The sequence below is a fragment of the Nuphar pumila genome, chromosome 3 (genome assembly GCF_984573655.1).
Source record: "Nuphar pumila chromosome 3, dmNupPumi1.hap1.1, whole genome shotgun sequence".
In the NCBI taxonomy this organism is placed as follows: domain Eukaryota; kingdom Viridiplantae; phylum Streptophyta; class Magnoliopsida; order Nymphaeales; family Nymphaeaceae; genus Nuphar; species Nuphar pumila.
In genome coordinates, this window is record NC_143251.1 from 135,165,077 (window position 1) to 135,181,026 (window position 15,950).

General features: G+C 35.2%; 1 protein-coding gene across 1 annotated transcript in view; it reads right to left on the minus strand.

The window, feature by feature from the left end:
• Positions 1 to 15,230, minus strand: part of LOC149843950 (ethylene-overproduction protein 1-like) — a 29,064-nt gene extending 13,834 nt beyond the window's left edge. Inside the window, exons 1-2 of the mRNA XM_090000190.1 lie at positions 14,128 to 15,230; positions 12,049 to 13,890 (exon numbers count right to left, since the gene is read on the minus strand). Of these exons, the coding sequence (XP_089856316.1) occupies positions 12,049 to 13,890; positions 14,128 to 14,309 (2,024 nt within the window). The 5' untranslated portion in view covers positions 14,310 to 15,230. The remainder of the gene's footprint in view (positions 1 to 12,048; positions 13,891 to 14,127) is intronic.
• Positions 15,231 to 15,950: the final 720 nt, after the last annotated feature.

A 15,950-nucleotide genomic window follows, 5' to 3' on the forward strand; every position in this document is an offset into this window, starting at 1 on the left:
GAAGTGACCCGGAAGCGATCTAGGATTTGAGTGAGAAGTGAATAGGAATCAAATTTTCCTAATATTGGGCAAAAAAATTTGTCAAAGGCTCCACCCCACCCCACCCCACCCCAAAAAACAAATTTGCATCCTAATATTGGGAAGCGACCAAGAAGAGAGTGAAAAGTGATCGGGGAAGAAAGTGGGAAGTGCGCTTCCTCATGTATTTCGGAAGCACCGCGTTTCGCACTTCTGAAACCCGTTTCGAGGAATCACGCTTCCTCAAGACCATGGTCACTTATGACAACCCCGATAAATACCCTATAGGGGAATAAGCTACCTTTATACCTAGAAAGTGTCATAAAAACACAAGTCAGTCATTTCAAAATTTAGTTTTAAGAATCTTTTTAATATTTTAAAATCCCTATTTGTCACCTACTGATTATCGTATCATCAACATAGAGGAGCAAAATGACCGTACCTAGATCATAATCTTTAATAAACAAAGTGGTGTCAGTAAAACAAGAATTAAAACCAATATCACGTGATCAGAGATCAAATTATCCTCCCACTGCTTGGGAGCTCACGATTTCATGTTCTATTTCACTCCCCGATGGGGGTTCGTTTCACATTTCCCTCACGGTACTACTTTGCTATCGGTCACCCAAGAGTATTTAGCCTTACAAGGTGGACCTTGCTGATTCACACGGGATTCCACGTGCCCCATGCTACTTAGGTCAGAGCGTAATCCAGTGATGCTTTCGGCTACTGGACGCACGCCATCTAGGGTGCAGTACTCAACCGCTTCGCCTAACAGCATGACACTTGTATTGCTCTCCCACAACCCCGTTTTCACGGCATAACTTTACTAAATCTATCATACCAAGCTTTGGGTGCTTGTTTTAACCCATATAATGCCTTTTATAGGTGAAGAAGAGTCATTCCTTGAGGAATGCTCATACCGGGGGGTGTTAAAATGTAATCCTAATTTTCGTTGTATATATATATATATACATATATATGTATATATATATAGAGAGAGAGATACATGTACATATATATATATAGCTTATAATACTTGAAAAGGGTATTTCTGTAATTTTATATTTTACGCATATTCTATTTGAAATATGATTGTAATTTCATTTTTATCTTTTTCTTTTTGTTCTTTTCTTTATTTTATTCCACCTTGAGGGGCCCAATGTAAACTTTGGACCCCTCCAACGATCACATTTGTGACTGTTGGAGGGGCTCCAACGACTACATTGGAGCCCCTCCAAGGTCTCCAATGTAATCCCCTATAAATAGGGGTTCTCCCTCTTTGTTCTCTACTGCTTAAGAGCTCAAGCTCTTCTTATTTCTAATATATTGTGGCATTTCATGCCTTTGTGCATGTTCGTATTTTTTATGCCTTTGTGCATATTAATTCAAGTGTTCTTTGAGTGCCTTTGTACACATCTCTTGTGAGGAATTAGTGCTTGTATGCGTATTGTCTCATTGAAGACAATTTTACATGGTATAAAAGCTTGGTTGAAGATAGAAGATCGTGTGATTCTTCGTATTTTCGGGTGCCTCGAAAAACATGTCTTTGGCTTCTTGGAGATTGGAGTGGGGGCTTCTCTTCCTTCAATATTTTAGAAAGGCATTTCGACAAGTAAGACTTAAAAGTCTTATTGTGGTACGCATTTTTTCTTCTCTCTTTCCTCTCTAATGGGTGAAAAAGAGTCTCACTTCTCGCTTGGATTTAAACTTAATAGCTCCAACTATCACGTTTGGGCCGAAAACATGAAGGCTCGCATAAAAGGGAAAGGTCTTTGGGGTTATGTGCAAGGCACAATCCCGAAACCGGAACCAAAGATTACCTTCATTGAGAAAGGTGAAATTAAGATTATTGAAGGGGAGGAAAGAACTAAAGCCCTGAAGAATATTCTAAGAAGCATGATGAATGGGAAATGAATTTCAAAATATTGTCTTGGATTTTTTCATCCGTTGAGACGAAAATCAACGCGAATATTATCAAATTCAAAAAGGTTTATCAAGCATGGGAGTATCTTGAGAAAATATATACCTCAAGGGACTTGTCCCATATATTATCTTCAAAAGAAAGCCCTAACTCTTCTTTAAGGCGAAATGACCATTAGAGAATATTTCGCCAAACTTTCTTCCATTTGGGATGAGCTTGCTATGCTCGAACCAAAATGGAATGGAGAGGCGATTGAACTCCGTCATAAATAATCGGAAGAAGATCAATTCTTCAATTTTTTGAATGAGCTAAGGCCCAAATTTGAGCAAATAAGGTCTTCTCTCTTGTCCGCTTTTACTTCTCCTTCTCTTGAGGATGTTCTCACCAAACTAAGTGGAGAAGAGACCCGTATGAGTATAAGTAAGCAAGGGTCAAATGTACTTGCAGTTTCATCAAATTCCGAAGAGGTCAATGCGGTGTCTAGGCCCAGAAATAATTTAAGAGCTTATCGCCCCCCTCATTTTAAAAATCAAAACCATGGAGGTAATGGTGGACAAGGTGAAAAAAAGGATTATAGCAAAATTGTTTGTCATTTTTGTAAAGAACCGGAGTATATCAAACCCGTCTGTCCCAAGTGGAAGAAGTTGTTAGCCATGGCCACCACCTCTCAACCGCAAAAGGAGGAGAATTCTTCGAATGGATCTCTTTCCCTAAATCAAATTATGAAGGCGCTTCAACCTCTCCTCAAGGGAGCCATCTCGAGAGTTGTCGTGTCTACTTTTTCTCCTCCGAGTAAAACTTCTTGGCTTTTGGACTCAGATGCTTCATTTCATATGTCTCAAAATATGTTTTCTCATTTCGAATATTCAAAAAATATCTCTCCATCTTTTGTTGCGGATGGCACTTCTCTTGAAATTAAAGGCGTTGGAAATTTTGAAACTCAAAACTTTTTCATTCCCAAAATTAGATTTATACCAAAATTGAACTTAAACCTTCTCTCCGTTTCTCAACTCTCGGACCATGAATGTGATATTAAATTTTTCTCTGATAAATGTTTAATACATGATCGCTAGTCTGAGAAATTGATTGGGAAAGGCTCTACAAAGGGAGACTTATACTATATGGACTCTCTTCAAATTCCTAAAAATTCTTTTTGTAATGTTGCCCAACAAAAGGATATAAATGTTTGGTACAAAAGACTTGGTCATCCCAATATCACAAAGTTATCCTATTTACATTTTGCTAAAAATCTTTGTAAAAATACTTTCTCTTTTAATGACTGTATTCTTGAAAAAATTAGAAGTATGTCTTTTGAGCAAAGATCCATGTTTACTTCTAAACCTTTTGAAATTGTTCATTCGGATGCTTGGGGACCGGAACCAGTTGTTTCAAAGGGAAGATTTGCATATTATGTGATTTTTGTAAATGACTTTTTTAGGTACTCTTGGATATATCTTATTAGACATAAGCATGAAGTTTTTTCATGTTTTAAATCATATCATGTGATGAATAAGAATCAATTTAATAGCAACCTAAAGATATTTAGAACCGATTCCGGAGGAGAGTATCTCTCCAATGAATTCAAGAAGTATCTTGAAGATAGCAGTATTCTTCATCAAAGGTCATGTCTTAAAACTCCTCAACAAAATGGGTTGGCTAAAAGAAAACATAAGCATATCATTGAAACCACTCAAACTCTTCTCATATCTCAAAATATTCAATTTTTTTTTGGGTTGAGGCGGCTCTTGCATTTGTTTACCTTATCAATCGTCTACCATCTATAAATTTGGATAAAATCTCTCCCTTTGAAATATTATATAAAAAGGAACCTGATTATAACAGACTTTGAATTTTTTGTTGCAAAATGCTTTGTCCTTACGGATAAGAATGATAAACTTTCACCTAAAGCTATCCCTTGTACCTTTCTTGGCTATTCTGAGACTCAAAAAGGATTTCGTTGTTATGATTCTAAAAATGATAAGTTATATATTTCAAGAAATGTGACGTTTTTTGTAAAATGAGAGTAGCTTAAAAAAAATGACTCTCATCCCGAAAATATGGACTACTCTTTTTTATTTGACCTATTATCTAGTAATGATGATATGTCTAGTGATGATGAAATATCATTAAACCACGATAGTGATAATGAAGTAAACATTAATGACCAACTCACCTAGTGCTCAAGAAGATAGGGCATCAAATGATCCTATAACTTATTCACGTAGAGATAGAAGTACTTTTAGGAGTGCAATTGAGCAATATAGTTATTTTATTCCCACACATGATCCCGGACGATTTGAAAGAAATAGGAAGCCTCCAGCAAGATTTGTCTCTTTTGAATCATTTTCACCTAAGTATAGAGTTTGTCTTAGTGCCATTCATTCTTACTTTGAACCAAAGAATTTTGAGGAAGCCAAAAAATGCGTAGAATGACAAGAAGCTATGAAAAATGAACTCAAAGCTCTTAGGAAAGCTAACACATGGAAATTTCAAACTCTACCATTTGGAAAAAAAACTATAGGTTGTCGTTGGGTGTTTAAAGTTAAGACTAAGAGTGATGGATCTCTTGAGAGGTATAAAGCTCACTTAGTTGCGAAAGGGTATGGTCAAGAATATGAAATTGACTATGAATAAACATTTGCACCTGTAGCACGGATGGTTACAGTCAGATGTCTTATCACTATTGCATCTATTAAAAAATAGAATATTTTCAAATGAATGTTAAAAATATTTTTTTAAATGGTGACCTTAATGAAGAAGTTTATATGGATGCTCCACCAGGTATGAAAATTCCTAAAGATAAAGTTCTTCGTCTTCGGAAAGCTCTTTATAGATTGAAACAGGCTCCCAAGGCCTGGTATGACAGATTTAACAGTGTAATGTTAGAAAATGATTTTTCTTCGTGTTATACAGATACTGCATTATTTACTAGAAAATCCGATGCAAGTATTGTTATATTATTATTATATGTTGATGATATGTTAATAACAAGTGATGATGTCAAAGGAGTCAAGAATATTAAATCCGTCTTGACTTCGAAATTTGAAATGTCAGACTTAGGTTTTCTGACATATTTCTTGGGAATTGAGGTTGCTTACTCTCAACGTGATTATTTTTTATCTCAAACTAAACTTGCTTGTGAGATTATTGACAGATCAGAAATCTCAGATGACAAAATTTGTGAAACTCCTGAAATAATGGGCTAAAAAATGAAGATTGATAACGGGATTCCTCTGACAGATCCTACTCCTTACAGGCAACCGGTAGCTCACTCAGTGTTGTGAAAAGCGTTGAGATGTAGCGAGACACTCTACCAAAAACCGAGGCGAGGCGTAAGCCTCAAATTTTTTTTTTGAAAACTTTTAAAAATTATAAAAAAATATAAAAAAATATCTAAAAATACAAATAAATAAAAAAATGCTTTATTCATGAAATAACAACCAATAAGAAATAGAAAATCTCAAATAAGTACTAAAAAATATGAGATTAACATATAAAAGTAACTAAAAACTGATTATATAATTGGAAAATATATGAGATTAACAAAAAAAAGTTAAAATATACTAAGAAACTTATTACATAACTAAAATAACTGGAAAATATATGAGATTAACCTACAAAAGTTAAAATATATGAGATTATTCTAAAAAATATGAGATTAACATATAAAAGTAACTAAAAAATGATTACATAACTGGAAAATATATGAGATTAACCAATAAAAGAAAAAATATACTAAGAAACCGTTTACATAACTGGAAAATATATGAGATTAACCAACAAAAGTTAAAATATATGAGATTATTCTAAAAAATATGAGATTAACATATAAAAGTAACTAAAAAACTGATTACATAACTGGGAAATATATGAGATTAACCAACAAAAGTTAAAATATACTAAGAAATTGATTACATAATTGAAATAACTGGAAAATATATGAGATTAACCTACAAAAGTTAAAAGATATGAGATTATTCTAAAAAATCTGAGATTAACATATAAAAGTAACTAAAAACTGATTACATAACTGAAAAATATATGAGATTAACCAACAAAAGATAAAATATACTAAGAAACTGATTACATAGCTGAAATAACTGAAAAATATATGAGATTAACCTACAAAAGTTAAAATAAGATATGGGAGTTTATATTAAAGAACCAACAAAGTTATGCTGCGACAATAAAAGTGCAATATATATTGCCAAGAATCACACTTTTCATGAGCGCACGAAGCATATCGAGATGGACTGCCACTATGTCAGAGAAGAATACTTAAAAAAGGTTATTGATCTCCCGTACGTGACGTCTGAGTACCAACTGGATGACTTCTTCACTAAGGCACTCTGTTCGCCTAGATTTCATTTCCTTCTTGGCAAACTTGCGGTCATCACAGTGTAAGTTTGAGGGGTGTTAAAATGTAATCTTAATTTTTGTTGTATATGTATATATATATATATAGAGAGAGAGAGAGACATATACATATATATAGCTTATAATACTCGAAAAGGGTATTTCTGTAATTTCATATTTTACGCATATTCCATTTGGAATATGATTGTAATTTCATTTTTTTTTCTTTTATCTTTTTCTTTTTTTTCTTTTCTTTATTTTATTCCATCTTGGGGGCCCAATGTAGACGTTGGGCCCCTCCAACGGTCACATTTGTGACCGTTGGAGGGGTCCAACAACTACATTGGAGCCCCTCCAAGGTCTCTAATGTAATCCCTTATAAATAGGGGCTCTCCCTCTTTGTTCTCTACTGCTTAAGAGCTCAAGCTCTGCTCTTCTTATTTCTGATATATTGTGGCATTTCATGCCTTTATGCATGTTCGTATTGTTTTATGCCTTTGTGCATATTAGTTCAAGTGTTCTTTGAGTGCCTTTGTGCACATCTCTTGTGAGGAATTAGTGCTTGTATGTGTATTGTCTCATTGAAGACAATTTTACAGGGGGTGCCTTCATATAAACTTCTTCCATAGGATTTATATTTAAAAAATATATTTTTAACATCCATTTGACATATGGACTAATTTTTAATTGAAACTACAATAAAAGTTTTAACCATGGTCATACAGGCAACAGGTGCAAAGGTTTATTCATAATCTATGCAATATTCTTGCAAATAGCTTAGCTTTATATCGCTTAACGGTTTCATCACTCTTGGCTTTTATTTTGTCTACTCATCTACAACCTAAGAGAAGATTTGACTAGACAAAGTTTGAGCGTTTTTCAAAACTTCTAGTTCTACCCTCGTAGCTTTAACTCATTCAGAGCACTCTTTGGCCGGAGCATATGATGAGGGTTTTACATATGAATGAATTAGGACTATGCATGCTTGATATTTTGAGGAAAAAAAGTCATAGGATACAAATTTTTTATGGCCATTTTAATACTCTAGATGATTTCCTAATTTAAAGTTTATATGTACCAAATTTAGAAAAAATTTCAAGTGCACACAGAGGATTTTGATTTCCCCGTCTAGAATATTGAATATAAGTTTGATCATCATAAGGCAATTCATCAAGAGATTTAATATCTCTAGATTCAATAACATTCTCAAAATTATACTCACAATCACAATCACAATCACAATCACAATCACAATCACAATCACAATCACAATCATTAATATCTTGTTTTGAAACATGATCAAACAAAAATGAATACTTGGTTACTTCCTTAGGTTGATCCTTATCAAAGAAATTTTCTTTTTCCAAAAAAGTTATATTTCTTGAGATATATAATTTTTCATTCTTAGAATCATATCGCCTATATCCCTTTTAGTTATCGGCATAACCAAAGAAGGTACAAGGAATAACTCTAGGAGAAAATTTATCATTCTTATTGATTAAAATAAAACATTTGCAACCAAAAGTTCATAATATGGAATAATCAGAATTGAGTTTAAAGAGTCTTTCAACAGGTGATAATTTGTAAAGAAGAAAATGGCATTCTGTTTATAAGATAGACAACAATCAAGACAACTTCTGCAAAGAAAACCTTAGGCACATGGCTTGCAATAAGCAAAGTTTCTATGTTTTCTCTTAGTTAAAACACCTTGTGGTGTGTGTGGGCAAGATCTTTGATGTGTGGTGCCATATGAGTTGAGATGATTTTTAAATTCATTTGACGAAAATTCTCCTTAAGAAATTTCATTTTCAAACCTATTTTTAACCAACTAATGAAAATTTTGAAAGTGAAAAAACACTTCCGACTTAAGCTTAAGGAAGTAAATCAAAGTATATCTAGTAAAGTCATCCACAAAAATAACATAATATGCATATCCACCTTTAAACAAAATTGGTGTTGAACCCCAAACATCCGAATGAACTAACTTAAGAGGTCTAGATAAAATAAAAGTTCTATCATTACATGGTATTCTTTTCATTTTTCCAATAAAACTGTCTTCACAAGTAAAATCATTAATATTACACATTTTTTTCAAACTTGAAAATTATTAGATTTTAAATACATTTGGATGTCCTAATCTTCTACGCTACAAATTTAAATCCATTTTTTGGACATTACAACAAAAAACATCTTTAGGCAACTCCAAAAAAATCCATATAGTAGAGACCTCCTTCTCTATGGCCTTGCCCAATCAACTTTTCTGACCGACGATTTTGCACCAAACATTCATTTGAAGAAAATGATATATTACAACCATAATCGAATATTTGAGAGACAGATAAAAGCTTTAAATTTAGTTTAGGAGGGTATCTAATTTTTGGAATAAGAAATTTTGGGGGTTTGAAAGATCTTTTTCAAATTTTCCTATTCCTTTGATTTCAAGAGATATACCATCAACCGTAAAAAAAATTTAAAACAGTTGAGTTGTTATAACATTCAAATAAAATATCATAATTTGAGGTTATGTGAAAAGATACACCATAATCAAGAAGCCAAGGAATTTTGCCAAGATTAGAGTAAGATGATACCATAGCTCCAGCTGAGGAAAAGTATCCTCTAAAAAGAGATTGAAGAGCTTCAACTAATTGAGACAAGGATTTGGCTATTTCCATTGATGAGTCTTGAGAGTTGCCAACCATAGTCGTCTCCTTGTTCTCTTGAGGTGTTTCAATTGTAGCCGCCTTCTTTTCCATGCAGTTTTTATTCTCTCTTCTTCTCAGCTTAGGACACATAGGTTTAATATGCCCTGGTTCATGACACCAATGACAAATGACTTTTCTTTTGTCATATTCATTTCCTTGTCTCCCAAAGTGAGGTGGTCTATAAGTACGATAATAAGCTCCCGACATTGAGACGGCCAAAACAGAATCATCTTCATTCTTGGAGATATGCTTTTTAAGACGATTTTCTTCCATACTTAATTCCTCAATTATATCTATAATAGAGAAAACTTTTCCCTTATGAAGGAGAACCGATTTGGTGGATTCAAATTCGAGTCTCAAGCTATTGATAAAAATGCTTTGCATCTATTTATTTTCGAAGCTCAATATCATCGGCACAATGCCACTTAGGCTCTAGAAGAGCCAACTCTTCTCATGGGAAGGACAAATCATTGTAATGTTCTCTAATGCTTTTTATCCCCCTTTTTTTATGGTAAGAACTTTATCTTGAAGATTGCACACATTTGCAATATCTCTAAGGGAATACATATTTTTAAGGTATTTTCAATCCTTGTTATCAAGTTTGAATTTAGCAAGGCTAGAACATTTTTTAATGTCCACACTATTGATAAGTCTTGGTATGTCTCATTCTCCACTCTTTCCACTTTTTCTCATAACTAGCTATAGTTTTAGTCCTCTCCAACAGAAAGAGGTACATTATCATTTTTCACCTTAGTGAGGGTTAATTTTGGCTCCGGATCGGATCCATCTATTAATCCCCATAACTTTTTTTCCCATATGTGATACTTCATAATAGAAACCCACGTAACATAGTATCATTAAGCTTGATGGGCATTATGGTGACATTATCTTTGTCATCCATTTTTACAAGAAATAAGAAAGATAGAAAGAAGAAGAGAAAGAGAGATAGAGAGTAGACAAAAAAGTAACACAAGCACTCCACCACAAATTTGGAGAAGGCGCACCACCAAGCAAGCACCAAAAAAGATATCACACGAATACTTGAAAGAAGACTTTCAAATGCACGACCAAGATCTCATATACTTGGATTTGAATCACCAACAAGCTTTATCATCAAGCTCCAATACCATGTAATGAAACAAGTAGCTTTCAATAATGAACCAAAGTATCCACCAATATCGAGTGAACAACACACAAATGTTTTCTAAGAAACACACTCACAAAACCCACAAAGGGGCACACACAAGAAGGCTCACAATATAAAAGAATAAGATTTTATTAATCATCACAAGTATGAAAAATCCATACTTTACAAGGAGGGAAAGACCCCTATATATACACGAGAGGAGAGGAGAAAGGACTAAGAGAGCCAAAGAAAGAGTCAGAGGGACCATTCCTAACGGCTAGATTTCTAACTGTTAGAACAGTCCAACAGCTAGCCGTTGGAAGCTTAGTCAACTTAAGTTGACTAAGTCCAAAAAAGGGAAAAAGAAAGAAAACAAAAAAGAAATATATAAATATATATTTATATGTATGTACATAATACATATATATAGGAAAATGAAAACCTACTAGATAGAAAACGTACCAACCCGACCCACTAAGATTTTTTTCAGTGTTTTTTCAAAATTCTAACCTTACAAATGTGTTCAACATGATTTATTTACTAGAAATTGACACTTGGATCATGTATTTTGGATGGAAAAAACGATATTTGAAGCCTCAAAAATTTATGAAATTTGTAGATTGTTGATTTTTGAACCTTATAAAAACCTATCCATCCATCAGAATCAAATGATCCAAGTGTCAATTTCTAGTAAATCAATCATTCTGGACACATCTGTAAGGTCAGAATTTTGAAAAAACACCGAAAATTGATGGTCCCAAGCAATCTGATACCATCTGGTAGGGATGCAATTGGGTAGCTTCCCACAGCTCCATATATATATATATATATATATATATATATATATATATATATATATATATATATATATATATATATATATATATATATATATATATATATATATATATATATAGTGTGTGTGTGTACAATTTAACATTTTTGTGTACTGGAAAAATTTTATGTCTATGCTGAAGCTGTCAAATACCTGATCACCAATTGCCTGTCTATAGAGCTGCCTTATCCATTCTAACACAAACTAAGATCGTTGTTCCATATAAAAGAAAATTATGTTCCATGCCAGAGCTGTCACTACATGAGAACAAACCAAGAGAGGATCTTCTAATTTTCTACAGTAGAACAAACTCAATGAACAAAAATCCATGTATTGTAGAAGAACTATCTAATATAGCTGGGAGCTACTTCGGTAAGTTCTCTTTTCTGTTTTGGCCAATATTAAGACTAAACTGATTGATTCAGAAACCTAATTGCAGACAAGCATCATCAGAGCTTTAGGGCTTCTTAGTATATAAATGTGCCAGCCCACAGTCACAAAACTTATTAAAGATGACACACTCAGGTTGATGCCCACAAATTCATGGTGGTTGACATAAGCATGTCCTCCTCTCAAGAAAAGAATATGCACACTCACGAACTTGAATGCTAAATGAATTTATGCATACTTGAACTAAATACAAGGTTACACAAAAGTGAATAAAGATTGTTATATTAAGGGTGCTTTGGTTTATCAACCATTACTGTAACAACTTAAGAATTGCCATCCCAGACTCCTTTATATATGAGGCAATAGGGGAGTTTTTATTTGTAATTATATCTAAAGATAAAAGTTCAGTTTCTATGCAAACAACATTGTTCGTTTGACATGACCTGCAAAAATAATACAATAAACATAAGAATAGAGCAATAGTATATTAACAGTAATGAACCATACTTGTATCAATTAATCCATGGTGATGCAGATATGGACAATCAGGAGGACAAAAGTTTACAAATGGTGTTAGTGATCGCTTCAAATAGAAAAAAAATTGCTGATGGTGGTGACGATAAGACGATCATGAGAGCAACATCAGAATGTAATAATGACAAAAAACAGGGACAAAAATTTATAACTACAAACGTACCGTAAAAGAAGGAGAGATTGCCGAAATCTAAGCAGGCTCTTTCCAGGATCATTCTCCAGCATTTGATGAACTACGGCAAGAGATCCAATATCATCGACAGAAGACCACCGATCATATAGTTGCATCCAGCAATCAGCTAAGTTCCATTGTTGAACACGATGACTGAGAAGATCAACTAACTGGTCTGAACGAATTTGTCCATGGAACAGAACATATTTAGGATCCAGGGTGAGAAGTGCTCTGATATCACGTACAGCTGATTCATATTCTTCAAGAGAAAGGTAGAACCAAGCTCGCAGTTCAAGGCAGTCTGGCGAAACCTTGAACCCCAGAATCCTGTTGATCTCCGCAATAGCTTCGTGGGCTTTGTTGTTATCCATCAGTGCTACTGCTCTGTATTTATATGGGTATGAAAGAGTAGGATCCAATTCTGTGGCTAAATTCAAGTCCATCATTTTCTCCTTGCCAATGCAGTAGAGAGACCGTTCTTGGTACATCCAGCCAACTGCTACTGATGGTGATTTGTGTGATGCAGTAGTGGTGGAAATGAGGTTGTTAGTCTGCTTGTACGCGGAATACTTGTGGCCCCTTTTGAACTTCGCTCTAGCAACACCGGCTAAGGAGTAAACATGCCCAATTTCAGCAGCAGCTTCAAACCAGTTTTGAGCATCTTTATATTCCTTTCTTTCAAGCATCACACAACCCAACTGGTGCAAGGCAAGCTCCTTCTGCTGCTGTGATGTAGCACACTCTCCTAGTCTCTCTAAAAGCATAACTGTAGTGTTGGATTCCATGTCTTCCTCCAGAGCTACCTGACTCAAGAGGTAATATAAAGCAAATGAAGAATGGCCCACCATACCTAATCTTTTTCTGCCCTCTTGGCTACAAAGCAGTTCTCTTACATCCGGATTTTGCAAAGAACTTGGAAGTTCTCGTAAGAAAATCTGCAAGCAAGCTGCTACAAGCAAATGTGCACTTTCTTCCAAACCATATTCCACAAATATAAGAGCATCTTCAATAGTAGATACAAGAGCGGCCAGATACTTGTCACATGCAGATTTCATATGCTCACAACAAAACTTATTCGAAAAGTTTAGGAGGCTGAGTACAACATCTGGACTAAAAAGATCTAAATTTCCTGTTCTACTGAATCTATCTACAGCTCTCATACTAGTTGCGGATATCTCATTGTGTGAAAAGTTGATCTTTTCCCTACATGACTCCTTAAAGCAACCATAGAGTAAAGTATGCAGAGGCATGGAAAGTTCCGCTATCTTTCTACGAACACAGCAGATTTCTTCATCTCCTATGCAGAAATAGACGTAGTCCCCTTCCACATAGGAAGTTGAACATTCACTCTCTTCTTCGACCTCCTCTTCAACTTCAGAAACATCACCCATGTGAACCATTCCATCCAAGTAAGGGTCTGTATGCTGTTTTGGTTTAGGCGGTGGTCTTCTACAATTGCAAGGGTCAAACACGATGCCTGGATCATAGCCTTCAACTAGAGCTGCCTTAGGGCATTCTATCATCCTTCCGCTGCAATTCATAGACAATGCATCATCTAACTCATCTTCCCGCCTCTCGTACTTCAACCAAGCAGCGAGCACAACCTTTTTATGAGGATCAATAGCATGCTGACGTGCAGATCGCAAGCTACGCCTTAGCAATTTGAGATCTGATATGCCTCTCAAGACAACAGATTGTTCTATATACAAATCACACTTTTCATCATCTAATGCATTCTCAAGCTTTGCGTAAATGCTGGCCAAAGTCTTCACAAAATCCACGAATTTCAAATGGGGCTCTATGGGGGGTTCCAACAGGTCTGCAATAGGCAAACTGCCATTCTAAAACAATAAAAAATCAGTGTAAACCTTATTTCAAGGCTACTTCTAATGAATTTAAGATGCAAACAACAACACGAATTCCATTTCAACTTGGCTAAAATCATCTAATGCCAAAGAATCATACAAGTTGAGGAGCATCAAAATGGGCAGTAAGAAATTGGTTATAGAAAAAAAAAGGAATCAACAGAAATATCAATCAAAAGGAATAACTGATACAGCGTCACATTACCCGTAAGGAAGAAGAGATTCTCCGGCGGAAAGGCTCTTATTATGGGAAGATTTGCATCGGAGAGAGTTCGTCCGAGGCTCCTGCTGAACTTTATCACCAGGATTCACGGCATAAACCTGGCTGCCCTTGCACCCATCAACCAATTTAAGACTTTTCATCGTCGAAAGGAAATTGTGCTGCATCCCCACCTGATCCTTTTCCGATGACAAACTCCCTTATCCCCAACACTCCTATCTCTCCCCTCCTCAAAAAAAAAAAAAGCTACCAACAAACCGAAAACCCACCTGGGCCCCCTTACCGACTCCCATCAAACCAAAACCCCCAACTCTTCAAAAACCATCCAAATCAATCAACTGAAAGCGATATTCAAACAACCACATTTACAACAGAAATAAAAAAAGGGAAACCAAAGAAGCCGATGATTGGAAATGATCACAAACCATACAACACCTTCGGAAAACAAACACAACAACAGATCATTGAGCTGAAGCCTGCATCACCGAGGACACCAAAAACACACAAAAAAAAAGAAGAGAGGAGAACAGAACACAAACGATGATGCAGGCCTCTCCTGTCGATTCTAGAAGAACAGGCCCTTTTTGGCTTTTGGGGAGTGGGTTTTCTTTATTGATTCTATGCAAAATATTAAAAAAAAAAACAAGATAGACATACCAATAAGGAATATGGTGGGACGTCTAGAGAGAGAGAGAGAATTGCTGACCTTTCCCCCAAAACAACGCAGTGAAATCGAGTTGGCGGCCAACCAACCAGTTGGGAAAAGGTTGTTAAGTCGGTCGTTGGAACCGAAACAAACACCTCCTCCCCCTCCCCCTTCTCCCCCATTTTCTCTTTCTCTCTCTAGAAATGTTTTTCTTTTTGTTTGCAAGTTTTTCCAGAATTTCCAAGGTGGACTTTTAACCATCGTTGGATCTGAGCATCACACACGAGTCTGGACCGTAAAAAGTAGTCTCATGTCCAACTTTCTTCCTCTCCCTTTCACACGCTTTCTTCGCTTCTGCACACCTTCCCTCCCTCCAACCACGGCATCATCTCAACCATGCATCACATACAGCTAGACTCTCTCTACACAATCATTATTTTATTGTTTTAGACAATATGGTATTGCGATATAACATCTACTTTGAATTTGGTATTCAATAGTTTAACGTTTTAATTTATTGGTATTTGGTGAAACAGGACACTGAAATAAACACAATAATGTTCCAATATCTAACCAAACATTTATGAAACCAATACGCTAATTATTGGCTGTCATTAATATCAATGTCATTGACGTTAGAGTGCTACTATTATAATTGTTGAGGATGAGTGAAGTTCGAGAGATATGTTATTATTGTTCTGGTTAATTTCAGATATCATTCTCATTGGTGTTGAGTTAATAGGTGATAGGTCAATATGGTTGTGAGCAGGCTGTTGGTGCATGTCAGATGTGGAAAACATGGTTTCAATGAGATCTGGGTCCCATTATCTAAGTGCAGTTCTTGATCTTTTGAGGTTAATGGACCAGCTAAGCTAATTCAAGTTAATACATTATGAGAGGCCCATTTAATTAAAGTGCAATAGTAGTTCTTTTTGGACTTGGACAGAGGGAAATGCCCTCAATTGCTGACTGCACATTGGCGGGTCTTCTGTTAGTACAACCTTTGAGGTTGCTTCATAAAAACTGCATGTGTCCGCACATGTGTACATGAGAGAGAGAGAGAGAGAGAGAGAGAGAGAGAGAGAGATTAAATTGTTCGATAAGTTTAAAAACTACCATGGAATGTAGATGATAAATCAAGCAAATAAAAATGTTGGTTGGT